Genomic DNA, 16,517 nt, shown 5'->3' with positions numbered 1-16,517 from the left:
TGAACTGGTTTGACTAGGTAATCGACTGTTAATGTAGCTTCAGAGAAGATACTAAACTCCTTATGGAAATTTGGCTTTGCAGGCCACCTTTACAGGCATACAGAGATTTAAAGGACATTCAAGCTCTGCTGAATGAAAAGTTTTCCAGTGCGGTAGTGATGGCTTTGGCTGATGGCTACCGCTGCCAAGTTATAGGAGCAAACTCCACCACCAACTCCTAAGTACTCGACAGTGTGATCAAGGTGTGTGGAGTTATGGCCAGCTGAGGCTGCTGTGTAATTTATGTGACATGCTTAGCATATATTCTATGGTTTACTTGTTGGATACGTGTATTATTATGCAGTTTCTATACAGCATATTGGTTGCCAAACTTGTTGTCTTGGGGCTTATTTACTAAGGTCCTGCAGCCGCATTTTCGTCAGGATTTCCAATGTTTTCAGGGATTGTGTTGCACACGATCCTTTTGCGTCGCAATCGCGTCAGCTTTCACACAATCCGATCCGATGGATTTGGACAACGCGCAGGACTTAACATTTAAATTGTTTCGCAATACCAAGCACTTACATGCACCGGGAAGAAGAAGGTGAACTCCGGCGGACCTGAGTGGGGAAGCGACAGATGCAGGATCTCGGGAGCACGATCTTTGTGAATCGCAGCAGCTGTGCAGGATCATCAGACAACGCACCTCAGGGATCGCACAGGGATGGGTAATTAAATGTGTCCCATTGTGTCTCCAACCCTATATAGTTCACACTGCCCATGTCATTTAATGGGGACTTTTCAATGATCTTATTTCTCTGATATGTATTTTTATGGACAATGAAGTTTTGAAATGAAATTATAGATTGTTCTAATGGGATCAAGTTTCTGGCTTTTGTGCTGGAAAACCACACCCAGAGCTGCCTGTGATTGACAGTTCCATTTCTGCTCTTGGGAAAGCTGGGTGTGTCTTTGAACTCGTTTTCTCTGCAGCTGCAGGTTGAGTGATGGACGGCTGAGCCAGTCAGCCCCGTCATTTGGTGCTGGTTTTTGCACTCTCCTGTGATCTTTAGTGCTTTTGCCATTGCGTTTCTTGCTATTCTGTGTATTGACTTCTGCTTTGCCTTCTGATCATTCTATTAGCTATACGATTCAGTACCTTTGCGCCATCTTGGTTTGTTTGACACCGCTTGTCTGTCTGTATCTGTTGTTTGTCCCTCAGTGTTGTTTGACCCCACTTTCCTGTCTCAGTCTTGTGTTGGTTTCTGTGTACCAGTGTGAACACTGGTCTATATCAGTATTCTGGTTACCTGTCCGCTCCACCATCCAGCAGCTGCCAGACAAAGTAAGGCCCCTTCAACATGTGCTCCTCGGATCGCACGACCCGAACCCGAGTTCAGTTCCAGTTTGGAGTGTTTTTTGCCATGCGATCCGAGCAGCATGCTTTGTAAGTGTGTTGCGAGTTCATTGCATCACACTCGCGAATCTAGAAGGGGCCTAAGTCTTGCCTGTCACCTTGAAGGGTAACTCAGGGACCCTTAGGTTCCTGATAGCGGGTTTCAATCTCGTCAGGGCATCTTATCTGCTGCAGGCAGGGCCTTAGCCACAGGGAGGTCACAGGGTAAGCTACCCTGACAGCTACCGCCAAGCCTGGTTGAGGTTGCACAGTTGCTAGACATGTTCTGACATACATAATTATTTTTATTTTGTGTTGATGTAATTTTTACTATGAAGTGATATTGTTTAAATTTTTAGTTTTCTTCTGGGTTCTCTCTCATACAATATTGTGTTTGCATATATTTGAGAACAATCTACATTGGTGTTATTTATTGTAGTAACATGTAGAGTTACATGTAGAGAATGCCGAAAAAATAGATTTTTGGGTATTTTACCAAAGATACTAATGTTATAATTAGAGATCCGAATCAAATCATGGCAAATCATATTAAAAAAACAGGTATTTCCTGGCTGGAGAGAGTGTATGGTGTTGATACATGTAGAAACCCCCCAAAAGAGTGGAGAGGGTGTTGGCAGTAATTTTGCATTGACGTCACTGATCATTTTCCCTTCTTTTTATCTGTCAGTGTCCGCTTTCGATCAGTCAATAATTCATCAGTAATGTTAAGGCCCCATGTAATACGTTGTGCTCGCGGCTATTTTGCTAATAAAGGGGGGGGGGGCAATTTGTAGCCATGATTCACCGTAAACTTCGGATTCGTGCAGAACCAAAGTTTTCCTGAAATTCTAAACGAATTCCACTTTGTTAAAATCGATTCATCCATCTCCAGTTATAATACTTCACATGTTATAATGCTAATGTTTAGAATATAAGAAGAATATTAATCCCAATTGAAAAAAGCAATTGTCATAACAAATTACAAAACTAAAATCTTCACCAAATACACAGCTTACTATAAAGTGTAGTTGTGAATCAACATTTATGTCTTCATATCCTCCAGTATTAAATAATATTTTTGTGCAGAACAATAGTAATTTATACATTTTTAGAAACTAAGGGGGTTATTTTTCAAATGAGAGCCTTAGGCCCCTTCTACACTAGCGAGTGTGATGCGATGAACTCGCATCACATTCGCAACGCAAGCTGCCGGGAACGCACGGCCCGAACGCTGCACCGCGGGAGTGAACTGACATGCTGAGTTCACTACCGCGGTGCAGCGTTCGGGCCGTGCGTTCCCGGCAGCTTGCGTTGCGAGTGTGATGCGAGTTCATCGCATCACACTCGCTAGTGTAGAAGGGGCCTTACTGCTACTCCGGCACAGCCGTATACAACAAGAGGCTTTAGCCTCTATCTCTAAGCCATTTATCTCTATAAAAATTTACCGGCCACGGATAGAGGAATATAATCGAAAGTGCTAGCTTGACGTGGCACAGAACCTCTAATAAATATTCCAGTAAACCTCTAAGTTTGTACTAATTCTCTCTTAATTTTTAAATTATTATTTTAATGCAATTTTATTGAAGTGCCCCAGGCTTTCTCCGCTTGCTTTAAGATGAATACATTTTCTTCTTGCTGTGTCTTTTGGCATTTCCGGGAATTTAATTATCAAGGTCTTTATTATTTGGTGGCACAGATACATAAAAAGAAATTCATCCATCCATATATATTTAATGTAATTTAAAAATGCAGCTAAGCTGAAGACAAACTTTTTTATGCTGAAAAGCAATATATTATGTGAACGTAATTAGTGCATTAATAAAACTAAAAATAAAATTTGTGATCATTAACAGGTAATTACACTAATAAATATAACATTTTTCTCCTATCTTTTAATTGTAAAAAATGTACACTTGTAGTCATAGCGCAGTTAAGAATATTATAGTTAACTCGATCTTACTGTATGTTAGCAAATATCCTTTCCAAACGAAGGAAGATAAAGGCATTTTGTCAATAATCGTTGCCCTTATATTTTAACTAACAGGTAAAGTGTTTCCTTCGGGCACGGAATAATAGATAGATCATTTATATTTATCTATAAGTCGACATTTGTCATTTAGAATTTTACAGGATGTGGGGCATCTTTGATGTCAGTAATATAGGACGTAGCATTATATAGTTAGAATCAATATTCTTAATGCTTCATATGGCCCAAGCACATAGTAGTTATCAATGAAGAATAGTCTGAAGATCCAACATTTCACCTCAGACATTACATTTGTCAGCAGCTAAATAAAGGTGGCTGTCATGAACATGTAAATGTAACCTCATGACTCATAAAAGATATTTTTCTGATCTGGTTGCTAATGTTAAAATTACTTCATGCCCAATCTGATTTGTTATTTAATAAAATATTTGGTTTCCTATAACAACATTGCTTTAAAAGGCTACAAGAAGCACTCAAATTGGTCTAGAGAGTGTTTAAGAAATGGGAGAATCATATGACACGTGAATATCCAATTGGAAAATAAAGCATGTGGAACTACTCCTAGCGTTTCTTGCTGCTGCCAAAGCAGATGTAAGGAGACACTGTCAAGGCAACATGCTTGAGCTGGAAGTGTGAGAGAGGAGGCAAGAGAAGAATTAGACATGGATGAGTCAAGCATCCTGAGGCGAAGGGGACTGCAAGTAAGTCTTTGTATCTTCTTCAATGCTGTCTGGTTCTTACTGCTGAAGGACATAGGGCTACTGTTTAATGCATATCTTGTTTGGTTTCTTCTATTATTTCTTTATATATCCACTGTATATATAAAATGAATCTTGCTATACAAGTAAATTTTACTATATCAGAACTCAATACTGTCTTCCCTTTTAGATTCACAATATTTATTCCACTTCTTTTCACTTGTTATTGAATATTTTCATATAACGTAAGGTACAACAGACAGTCATGCGTTCACTTATCATTAGGATGACAGAACCATGATCAATTCTGTTGAGAACAAGGGTCATCTTTATCAACCCAACATAATCTCTCACAAATAATACATTTTTACCTTTTCTAAAGAGCAATGCAACATCCAGGGAGTGATCTGATGAGTGTTAAAGGGGTATTCTCATTTCGTCAAATTAATGTTATTGTTTGTATGATAAATTATACATGTTTCCAATATACTTTTTGTATCAATTCCTCACAGTTTGAGATTTCTGTTTGCTGTCATTCTATACAAAGCTTCTATGTTTACTTCTAGTGGACTGAAATCTGACCATGGTCACACAGGTGCATGGCTCGTTAATATCACAGAAGGTAATCAGAGCTGTGGGTTATAACAAGTCGGGCACCTGTATTTCCGGTGGACAGAAATTTGTCCATGGTCACAATCATTGCAAGCAAACAGATATCTAGAAAACTGTGAGGAATTGATACATAAAGTATATTGAAAATTTATAACTTTCCATTATACATTTAATTATTTACATTTAATAACTGAAATGGGAACACCCCTTTAAGCTTTTCTGAGTTTGACAGTGTGAATGGTGCTATTCATTCCATCTAAATACCAGAACATCAACAAAAACTTACTGGACCCCACTGTAATAAATGGGATTTGAAAATTGATCCATAACAGCTTTCAGGTCTCTGCTATGTAAAGTCAGTGTGATCAGAACCGAACATACTAAACATAGTTGCTATTACGGTATCATAGTGATATATTTATCTTCGTAGTTTATTTTTACAATGTAAGTACTTATTTTTAAAGGAAACCTACCACCACGGATCTACCTATAAAGTTAGATTGGGCGTCCAATAGATGCACCTACCACCCAATCTACCTTTATAGGTAGATTCGTGGTGGCAGGTTTCCTTTAAGGAAAAAAACTGTTAATAAAGGGGCATTCTCATCTGGGCATTCACATCCAGATTCATTAATCTGCCATATATATATAAACATTTCTTCAATTAGATGTCATTAAAAAAATGTACATGTGTGAAGATAATTTCTCATAAATGTAGTCATATGGTCCCTTAGAAACAAGACTGTGTCCCTGGATATGGCCCCCTCTGCTGGAGGGATTGCACAAAGACACAAAAGGTTCTTGTATATGAAATGTCTGGGAGATTCTACATGTCCCACAGCCGTCTTATGGTAATGACCGCTGCATCCAGGTGGTCAGGCAGGACTCGATAGCGCATTTCTGGCCACTGCTGCCAAAGTGTGAGGTTGTCTATTCCAAGGAAGCTATCTCAGCTACATTTAAGAGAAATAATCTTCACACAGGTACATTTTTTAATAACATCCAATTGAAAAAAAAGTTTACATATGGCAAATGAATTAAATTAAATTTAAATGCCCAGATGGGAAAACCCCTTTAAATATAGATTGTATAGGGGATAAAGAAGTTTAAAAAGTTCCAACATTTTATATAAAAATGTTCTATTAGTTCCATGGGTACTACTAAAAGATTCAAGTTGTACAATGCGAACAGTTGCTATTGCAGCATGAGTCTTTGTATGTTAATATCTCAGAAGAAGATGAACACAGCTCAAGCTGATTATATCATAAATGACATCTAATGCATTCATATTCATATAAGTTAGCTACATTCCAGACTAGAAATATTTGAAGGCATTGTTCATAAATATTCAGTCTGTTATTAAATAAATTCCCTTTTATTTGTAATCTGTGCATTTTTTACACTTGCAGCATAACCTGTATAAATGAACTTGTATTAACCCTTTGTGTATAATTAAAAAGGCTTCTTCAATGGCCTTTTAAAGCAGTATGAATTAACCAATTATACCTCATATGGGCATGGAGGTCTTTCACTTCTGTCTTATTTTTAAAATGCTGTATAATGACTAGAAAGCTGGTTTCCACCAAGAATTGTTAACAAACCAGCCATTTACACCTTGTTTCTGATGTTTGAGAAATAACTTTGGAATTACTGTTTAACCTGTTAGCACACTGCGTTCAATATATCTGACGCAGGCGCTTCCTGCATCTGTGACACCACAGGGTGACACAGTGTGAAAGTCAGAGATTGATCGGGTACATCCCCCTATGACATCACAGGACCATCTTGATTGGCCCTGCGATGTAGATCTCTGCCATTGGCCAGTTACAGGTTGTCCAATGACAGTGATCTATGACCCTGGGGGGCAAATAAAAGTAGCTCCATGCTCTCCAACATCACTATTTTGCTTTTGGTGGTGTTGGAGAGAGGAGTGCTTGTGATCTGTCCCATATTACTGTTCCCAAAAATCGGTATTCCCCCCCCCCCCCATCATCCGTTTTACCTTCCTCTACAACTGCACTTTTAAGTGCGATCTGATAGTAGGAGTAGGAGTAGCGGTGCTGTTGCTGGTGCGGAGAAGGAATAGCGCTGCCAGTGCAGAGGAGGAGTAGCGGTAGTAGTGGCGCGGAGAAGTTTGTACTATTCCCCCCACCCATTGTCCGTATTCCCTTTTTAGGTCAGGGAAAATCATGGGCTGTAAAACGTACACAGCATTGGAGGCATATAGTTATATTGCCTCCCAATAACAAATCTGTTCGTGGGGACAAGTGTCCAATTTATTTGTCCACCTCATCATCCCAAAGTGACCGAGAGGAACCCCCCAGAAGGTGCCTTTGGACTAGTGCTGAAGCAGTGCCTGGGGCTTCTGCTGAAGAAGTGCCTGGGGCTTCTGACCCTACATGGATGACCCCCAGTAACTATGACCCCCTACCAGGGGCAGACTGGCCATACAATCTGCTGGGAAAGTTCCCGGTGGGCCGGTCCCCTATGGGGCCGAATCACCCTCATCGGGCCGGCAGCATGGCAGGGGGAGAAGAGCCCCGCCCCCTGTGCAGAGCCCTCAGTGATTGGTAGTGGAGTAGCAGCAGCACGGGTCTGTGTTCTTGCTGCTGCTCTCCCCCATAGACCAAACAAATACTGCAGTAACTTTGAGGGGGCATTCAGCAGCTCTGTGAGGGAGAAGCTGCTCTGCTTTGTGAGAGCAAAGCAGAAATTCCTTACTCCTGGCCAGTTGGGATTTGGCTGAGGGGAGGGGAACACAAAAGCAACAGAAGATCCGAGCACAGTGTTGCAGCTGCTAAATAGTTGCTGCCTGTGAGTGCCATAATAAAGCAGAGAAAGTCTGGGATGCTGCCTATAAGAGGTACATATCTAGCTATTATAACTCTGTCTACTTGTATAATTTCTATCTTCTTTCTTTCTTCCTAGCTTTCTATTTATCTATAATCTATCTTTCCCATATCTTTCTCTCTATCTTTCAATCTTAACCAAAAAGCTTGCAGCACTCCAGAGATGGACTGTAAAAATATTGGGGCACATTTACTTACCAGTGCCTTGGAGTTCACAAAAAGTGCATCCTCCATGTATAATGCGCTGTGCCACAATTTACTATGATCATGCGCCCGATATCCTTCATGTGTCGCTTCCCCGCTCAGGTCCCCGGAGTTCACCTTCTTCTTCCTGGTGCATGTAAGTGCATTGTCTGTGTATAATACGCTGTGCGGGGAGTCACTAAGATTGTGCGCCCGATATCCTTCATGTGTCGCTTCCCCGCTCAGGTCCCCGGAGTTCACCTTCTTCTTCCTGGTGCATGTAAGTGCATTGTCTGTGTATAATGCGCTGTGCGGGGAGTCACTAAGATTGTGCACCCGATATCCTGCATGTGTCGCTTACCCGCTCAGGTCCCCGGAGTTCACCTTCCTCTTCCTGGTGCATGCAAGTGCTTGATCTTGCGACACAATTTGAATCTTAAATCCCACGCTCAGTCCGAATCAGTCGGATCATCCTAAGGCATGCCCCCCTAATTTCTGTCGCATGGAAGTCAGCGCAGGGTGACACAATTCCAGCGCAAATCCCCGTTAAATACCTGTCAAAGCTGCGCAAATCACAAACACAGGGAACAGTCTTATGAAAGTGAGCAGCACGACCCTTAGTAAATAAGCCCCATAATCTTTCCACATTGCTGCAGTTTCTCCGGCGCTCTGGCTCGGGAGAAGGTAAAAGTGGTTTATAATGGCTTCTGCCTTCTGCTATGCAGTGAATACCAGAGGCAGCGCTGCTTTTGGCTCTGTAGACCCGGTGGTTGCATGATTGCCAGGTCTGCATGGGTTAAGTAGAGTTGCTGGATCTAATCAGTTCTGGTACAGCTCTGCCTAAGACATTTACCCCCACATGGCGTAATTTTCCTCTGTAACTGGGGATGTTTTAAGATGTTTTCATTTTTAACTATCCTTATTTGTCATGAAAAAAATGCTGTAAAAGTTTTTAAAGTATTTCCCAAAAAAAGAAGTTTTGGCTCTTAGGGTGATGCCACACGTTGCGCTTTTGGACCGCTTTAACGCATGCGTTTTTGCATGTTTACCATGGCTGATTTTAATCTGTTGCACAGCTGCCTACATTTCCAGAAAGGAAGATAAAACAGGTTCAAAGCAGCCAAATGCATTGAAAACATACAAAAACGCATGTGTTAAAACGGTCCAAAAACACGTCGTGTGGCCACACATGGAGTTTTGAACCTGTTTTTGGTCCGTTTTTAAATCAGTCCATCCAAAAACGTATGTGTTTTTTGAAAATGCATCCGTTTTTGACCAGTTTTAATAAAGATAATTGGTAAAACCTGTCAAAAACGCATGCTTATGCAGAACATCATAATAATCACCTCAGATGCTGAAGAACCTCATTATACACATCTCAACTGCTGCAGAACCTCATAATACTCACCTAAGCTGCTTTAGAACCTCATAATACACATCTCAGCTGCTGCAGAACCTCATAATACACACCTCAGCTGCTGTAGATCATCATATAACACACCTCAGCTGCTGCAGAACCTCGTAATACTCGCTTCAGCTGCTGCAGAACCTCATAATACACTCATCAGCTGCTGCAGAACCTTATAATACTCACCTCAGATGCTGCAGAACTTCATAATACACTCAGCTGCTGCAGAACCTCATAATACGCACCTCAGCTACTGCAGAACCTCATAATACACACAACAGCTGCTGTAGATCATCATATAACACACCTGCAGAATATATTATTTATATCAAAGGAATGTAAGGCCCCTTTCACACTTGCGTTTTTCTGCACATGCTTTTGAAGCGCAGAACTTGCATTGCACTCTGACCCATTGTAATCAATGGGTCTTTTCAGACTTGCATTTTTTTTCACGCACACACGTGCGTTTTTTTAAACGCGTGTTTAAATCTCCACATGCTCTACTTTTGCAAGTCACACGCATGAAAAACGCACCATACAAGTCTATGGAGATGCATCAAAAACACATTGCACTCTGAGACACTTGCAAGTGAGTGGTATAAGGACAACTGTGAGACCTTAGTTCCCCTTCTCCTAAGCCTGTACTGGAGTGTGGCTCTCTCCCTGACTCCATGCGAGAGGCCATCATTGTAGTTTTGCCTAAGCCTGGTAAGGATCCGCTGCTCCCCGACTCATATCACCCAATTTCCAGTTTAAACTTTGATATTAAAAAAATATTAGCCACAAGACAAGGTTATACAAAAATTGCATTTAAATATTGCAGAGGGGGTGCGCCCCTTGGATCCCGGGTTCATACTATCCCTAGATAATTGCAAGGCCCTTGACTCTGTTGAATGGCGCTATTTGTGGGCCCTTATGCCTAGATTGGGTATTGGTCCTTGCTTTACGCACTAGTTAAACTACTATATAACGAACCTAAAGCTAGGGTTAGGATCAACCTTCTAATCCCGTTTCAGGTGGTGTCCAATTTTAAGTACTTCAGGAGTCCAGGTGTCGCACAAGATCCAGGCCCCTTGCCTGAAAGCCTGGTCTTCTCTCCCTACATGGTCGCATTAACATGCGACCTTTCTCCCCAAATTCCTGCATTTATTCCATGTTTGTCCAGTACTGCCTGTTCAAATGCATAGATGGTATTCTTAGGTCCTTCTACTGGCAGAGAGGTGCCCCACGCTTTAGTTTAGCTCTGCTCCAGACTCCAAAGTCTCGGGGTGGGTTAGCAACTCCCGATTTATACCTTTATATTACTTGACGGCCCAGATGGTATATGCCCAATGGTGGATAGGTATTGATAGAGGTAATGCCACTGCGCTGACTGGGGCCTTGGTAGGCTCATATAAAGCCTTTACGAATTTGCTGTATAGATACAAATCCCCTTCTAATACCCCACTTCCTATGCGTACGCTTCCAGTGTGCTGGCGCAGGACACAAATCCTGCTAGGGGAAAAAAATTCCCCCCCTCTCTCGCACAGGACTCCATTATGGCTCAATCCTAGGCTCTCTCACTTCCTCTCCCTCCCGGGTTGGACAATGTGGGGGGCAGTGGGGGTGAAAATCATTGGTCAGCTCCTATCTGCAGAATTACTTAGCTTTAATGAGATAAGAGAAAGATATACGGTACCCACTACTACCAATTTCCACTATACACAATTACGACATGCCTCCAGGGCCCAGTTCTGTTCCCTCAGACTGAGGCTACATTCACACACATGTATGGGGGATGTATATACGGCCGACGTATGTACAGCCGATATACGTCCCCCATACACTTCTATGGGCTCACGGCCCTGTACGGGAGCGGTACGGTGCAGCACCATACCGCTCCGTAGCCCGGGAAAAGATAGGACATGTCCTATCTTTTCCCGTGATACGGCGCCGTGCGCTGTATTTTCCTATGGAGAGGGGCGGGGGTGAGCAGCGCTCATCCCCTGCTCCTCTCCGCAGCGCCGATTTATGCCTGCCGTACTACAGTACGGCGGGCATACCTCGTGTGAATGTAGCATGACAGTGAGATTCTCTGGAATCTGGAAACTTTGAGCACTCTGGATCTCCCTAAGCCACTTAACCAGGTTCATGCCCTGCTACAGGAACAGAAAAACAGACCATTTGATAGGGCATCGGATGAGGACTGGAGAGAGGTCAAAATATCCTATTTTACTCATCTGTGATGAGTGCGAGGGACTTCCTAATCCAGTCCAAATTTCTCCACCAGGTGTATTTCACCAATGGCCTATGTTTCTGCTGTCGGGCTGAAGCTGGTTCCTTCCTGCACTGTGTGTGGACTTGCCCTAAGATCCATATTTTCTGGTCTGAAGTGCTGGAATTCCCTAACTTCTTACTAACTGGAATGCCATTTTCTAGTTCGCTACTGCAAACGCCTTGCCTTCAAGAGCCCCCTCCTACATTGCCGCTGCAACATAACTAATAGCATGCATTCATACCTCTAAAGCCCCTGTTCCTCGTACTCCAGCAAATGGTGAGTCCCTTATTTTAGTTAATACTCTTAATATTAATGTCCCCACCTCTTTGCACATACACCACCTGTTCTAACCTAAACAAAACTCCTTCCCAACTCTGTATGACCCTCACTGCCATACTGCTAGTTTACTACCCATGTCATGTGCTGATTGCGGTACGCTATGCTCCTCTTCATCGCATCCTTGACCTGGGGACAGTGAAACTGTCACTGTGGTATCAACCCCCTTCTTCCCCACTGTTCCTAATAATGACACCAGAGTCACAGATTAGGTGGAAGAAAAGCCCACAGCGGCCAACTTTATTTAAATTACAGAGAAAAAATAGAGGGGTCCTTGAAGGCGCTTTCCCTGACTACTCCAAGGTCTCCACATGCCCACGTTCGTTCATCACCAAACCAGTGGGCACCTCCTGTTGGAGACCTAAACCCATCCTGGGGTCCTTGCCCGCAGGAAAACTATCAACCAGCGGGGTGAACTATTCCAGCTTAACTTCAACTTCTAACTTCTTATGAACTGAAATCCCATTTCCTAGTTCGCTACTTTAAAAACACCTTGCCTTCAAGAGCCCTCTCCTATACTGCCAAATTGGCGTGTGCAACCCCCTTACACACCGCCGTTCCTCCACACCTCAAGGGCTCTTTCAATTCCTTACTGCACATCCAGCAGCCACAAATATAATCCCATGTCAAATGAACCCCATCATCCCTGAGATATATGCTACCCCCTTCCTCTAGCTTGCGGTGATGAACCACGATACCCCCATTCCGTGGTACAAATTTCTTGTTCACCTTCACTCTTTCTCTGTTTATACTCTTAACCAACCTCGCCTGCTGCCACTAGTAGCGCGGAACCATATCAGACCATATAAGCAATATGCCAGGGAAAGTAGTCCACAGGCGTAAGAGATCTAGTTTGATGTCCCGCATAAGGGCCCATGATGTCCTGATCACCTGGAATTGTAGCTCTGGAAGCAAACGCGACAACAACAACAACCCCCTAGTCCCCATCCACCGAAGTTGCAAAGCCAAGCTGTCTTCCCGCTGGCCTTAAGTCTGCCCGCAAAGCTCCTCTGCATGAAGGAATGACCGGCAATCCACAGCAAACACGGATCTGAACCTGGAAAACAATAACAATCATGTAAAACAACACATACACTGTTCACAAACGTTTAACAAACCAGATGCATGCAAATATACAATCAGAACCTTTTTGATTCCCACCTCCCAAACCGCTTAATCAATTCATCATTCAAACCCCATCTAGAAGTCTCTGTGGATGCTCCAATCCTAAAGGAATGAGAACTAAAAGCACTCGCCTCATACCCCAGGATACCTACACTTTACGGAAAACTGTGCAAAACTGAAAGCGAGACATAAAGGACCCATCTGCGTGCACCAGCAGAGGCCCCACCACTGACGGTCTTTGGTTCAAAAAAACCAAAACATTCTCAACTGGACAAAGCGCTGTCCCCGGTAAAGGGGCCAGCCTTACCGTTGCACCCTTTCTAGACTGATCCGTTTTGGATCTCTTCACAACACAACACTCAATTCTCCACACGCACATGACTCGCTAATAAACCTCCCGCCGTTCTGCGACTAGGTGCCACCAACTCTGAAATGTGGAATGCCCCAAAGAAAGTTCAAATAATAGCTGCCCTAAACAACAATAACTCAAAGTCCGACCAACACAGCTCCGATAAAACTCCCAACAATTCAAACGTAACCAGCTTTCTGGCGTCCCTAGCCACTCGCACTCTTCTAAAACCTTTCAAAGCCTGACGCACCGCAAACAACTTAATAAAATCATTGTAACCCTTCAACTTGAACCAAAATGCTACCACCGACATTCGCTTTGTTACCAAAGGCAGAATTACCGAGGATGCATGCTTTACCAATCCAAAATAACAAAGCCGGCTCCCACTCATACCTACCCAGACTTGGGCCCAATACACTTACCAGGCTTTCCCAATCACTCCAGATTCCACTGTATGAAGCCCATGTAGTCTCACTCACCGAACGGCTTACCAAACAATGTAACTTAATGCAAAACGTGTAATGTACATGGGAGATGATTAAGGCAAAAGAAATGTAACTGTGTGGTGTAACCATGTTTGAATTGAAGACAACAAAAAAAAAAAAGGAACGGCTTACCAAATCCAAACCTACAGACTCCACAATTGCCAAATCCAAAATCAGACCAGACTCCACAATTGCCCTGAACAGACATGGCCTTGCTCCTCGGCCCCCGTCTCCAGCTCTCGGAAATGGTTCCCACTGAAAATGAGACAAAGTGTCAGCCACATTATTCTTCACACCCAGCACATGGGCAGCTACGAAATGAGCATTCTGCAAACCCCTCATAACCAACCGGCTCAGCAGTTTTATCACAAGAGGAGAACTTGCCATCTGCCTGTCCATGGCCTGCACCACCCCCAAATTGTCACAGTGGAACAGCACTTTCCAGTCTCTCAACCTCTCCCCCCACACTTCAGTTGCCATCACAATCGGGAACAGCTCAAGAAACGCTAAATTAGAGTCCCCTCTCCTACCAGGCATCAGGCCATCCCTCGGCACACCACTGACCTTGAAAATAAATGCCAAAACCGCAACTCCCTGCTGCTCATCCTGAAACACCAACCTCCCATTATATTTTCCCAGAAACTTGTCCCACACCCTCAAATCTGCTCGCAAATCAGCAGATAAAGTTACAAAATGTTCCGGGTGCTGGACCCCTGCCATAGACATGAATAACCTTCTACAACTCTGCATGCAAAATTCAAACGATCCAGCATTGATTGAAGATCCCGCAGTGTGATTTTGCGAGATCGACAAGCATCGCGGACCACCATGCAATCTCCTCAGTTAATCTGGATTTCATATCGACATAATCTATGAAAATGCCCAGAATCCGAGTATTCCAAAGCCACTGGCTAACCGCTCCATGGCCTGCAACAACAAAGAACACACCCACGATGCCGGTGGGCCGATCAACAAGAAGTCATCTAAGTAATGCAAAACAGACTGGACCTGCACTTCCCTTTTCACCACCCACTCAATGAAACAGCTAAACTCAAAATAAGCACACAATACTGAACTTCCCATAGGGAGACACAGATCCACAAAATATTGACGCTCCCATTTACAACCCAAAATGGTAAAACTATCTGGGTGAACAGGCAACAAGCAAAACGCAGCCTCTACATCCATTTTCGCCATGAGGGACCCTTTACCGTACTGGCGGACCCAACTCAACGCTGCTTCAAAGGACATATAGGAGACCGAACACAACTTTTCTGCTATCCCATCATTCACTGACCCATCATAAGGGCAGGACAGATGATGAATATACCAAAACTTATTAGGCTCCTTCTTTGGGACAACTCCCAATGGGGACACCCACAAATCCGCAATAGGAGGAAAACTAAAGGAGCCAGCCATCCGACCCAGTTCAACTTCCCAATTTAGAACTCACTAACTCCGGATGGGCCGTAGCCGAGACCAAGTTACGCAGTTCCCCCTTAACCCCCACAGCGCTACAAGGGATGGGAAACCCGGCACTAAATCCCTCAATTAGCAACCCCGCTGCCGCCCTGTCTGGATACGCCTCTAGAAACAGGCGCATCTTTTCCGCCCTCACCAGAGTCGCTCCTCTTCGCGTCAGCCTCACCTAACTTATCATTTCCTTTCCTGAAGCACCGTGACAGGCTGTGCGCCCCCACATTTGTTTTTGAAACGACAGTCATTGCCGAACTTGCAATGGCCCTTGTTGAATTGTCAGCAACATTGTGGGCGCTCCGAAACCCCCGACATTCCATTAGGACTGCAACGGACGAGGCGCTGAAATTAACCGCATCCACAGTTTGATATCCTTCTAGTCCCAACCGAGGGATGGGCGGATAGCCTTATGCTGACAAAACTGTTTGTCATATTGAGATATGACCAACCAGACCAGGCCAGACAGGCCAGACCGTGCCCCTGCACACCTTGTAGGCTTCCCCAATCGTGTCCATATAACAAAACAGAGCCAAACCATTTTCCAGCTCCTTCTCCCCAATAACCGATGCCAAAATGGCAAAGGCCTGGAACCAGTTGAAAAACGTCCGAGGTATCAACCGATTTTTTTCTCCTCTTTTTTTGCTCTCGTCCGGCCTACCCCTCTCAAGATTAAATTTCTGCAATGGCAAAAGGGAGAATATCTCTATATATTCTCCCCGCCAGATTTTATCCCGAACTTCCAATTTTCAAATGTCAGCACAGCAGACATAAACCTCGTCCCGCGCTTTATCCACCATGTGGACCTCGTCGACCATGGCACTAGATGCCCCAACCCGCGGCATGGGACCCTCCCGTCCTAGCTCTGCAGTTACCACCCCTAACTCCCTCACCGGGGGGACTCCCGCCACACCACTACGAGGGACCCTGACAGGACCCTGATCTCTAGAAAAGTTCCCACCCCCTGCTAACATACTCGCTGCATGGGTGGTCACCTCACCTGAGCTCGCCACAGCTCCGGCTGCAGCAGGTGTAGCATGCAAGTCCGATCCTCGGCTTGGAACCTCCTGTGTCGCAGTGCTCCTGCCCCCGGAGCTCGTCCCAGGAACAATTCAGGCAGCCGGAAAATGTAATAACCGGTACGCGGTACGCTATGCTCCCCTTCATCGCATCCTGGACAGCGGCTCTGGAGGGAGCTGCACCCTGGACCTGTTTCTTTCTACTGACTGGATTCCAAAACCATGTGCTTCCACCCAGCAGAGGTTTTTATACTCCCCTGGTCAGGTGGTAGCACTCCATCAACCAGCTTTCAGCTTGCTTTATAGGTACCTAATTGGACAATACAAATAACAGTATTAACTGATGCCTTTACAGGCAGAA

General features: G+C 44.0%; 2 protein-coding genes across 3 annotated transcripts in view; one reads left to right on the top strand and one right to left on the bottom strand.

Moving 5' to 3' along the window:
* LSM7 (LSM7 homolog, U6 small nuclear RNA and mRNA degradation associated) overlaps window positions 1-16,517 on the bottom strand; it is a 528,664-nt gene that overhangs the window by 467,614 nt on the left and 44,533 nt on the right. The window lies entirely within an intron of this gene.
* Window positions 3,970-16,517, top strand: part of MAST3 (microtubule associated serine/threonine kinase 3) — a 193,622-nt gene continuing 181,074 nt past the window's right edge. For both annotated transcript variants that reach the window (XM_072113938.1, XM_072113937.1), the window contains exon 1: window positions 3,970-4,063. In XM_072113938.1, the coding sequence (XP_071970039.1) occupies window positions 4,025-4,063 (39 nt within the window). In that variant the 5' untranslated portion in view covers window positions 3,970-4,024. The remainder of the gene's footprint in view (window positions 4,064-16,517) is intronic.

Source organism: Engystomops pustulosus, chromosome 1 (genome assembly GCF_040894005.1).
Source record: "Engystomops pustulosus chromosome 1, aEngPut4.maternal, whole genome shotgun sequence".
Classification (NCBI taxonomy): domain Eukaryota; kingdom Metazoa; phylum Chordata; class Amphibia; order Anura; family Leptodactylidae; genus Engystomops; species Engystomops pustulosus.
This window is presented reverse-complemented; position numbering and strand designations above follow the sequence as displayed.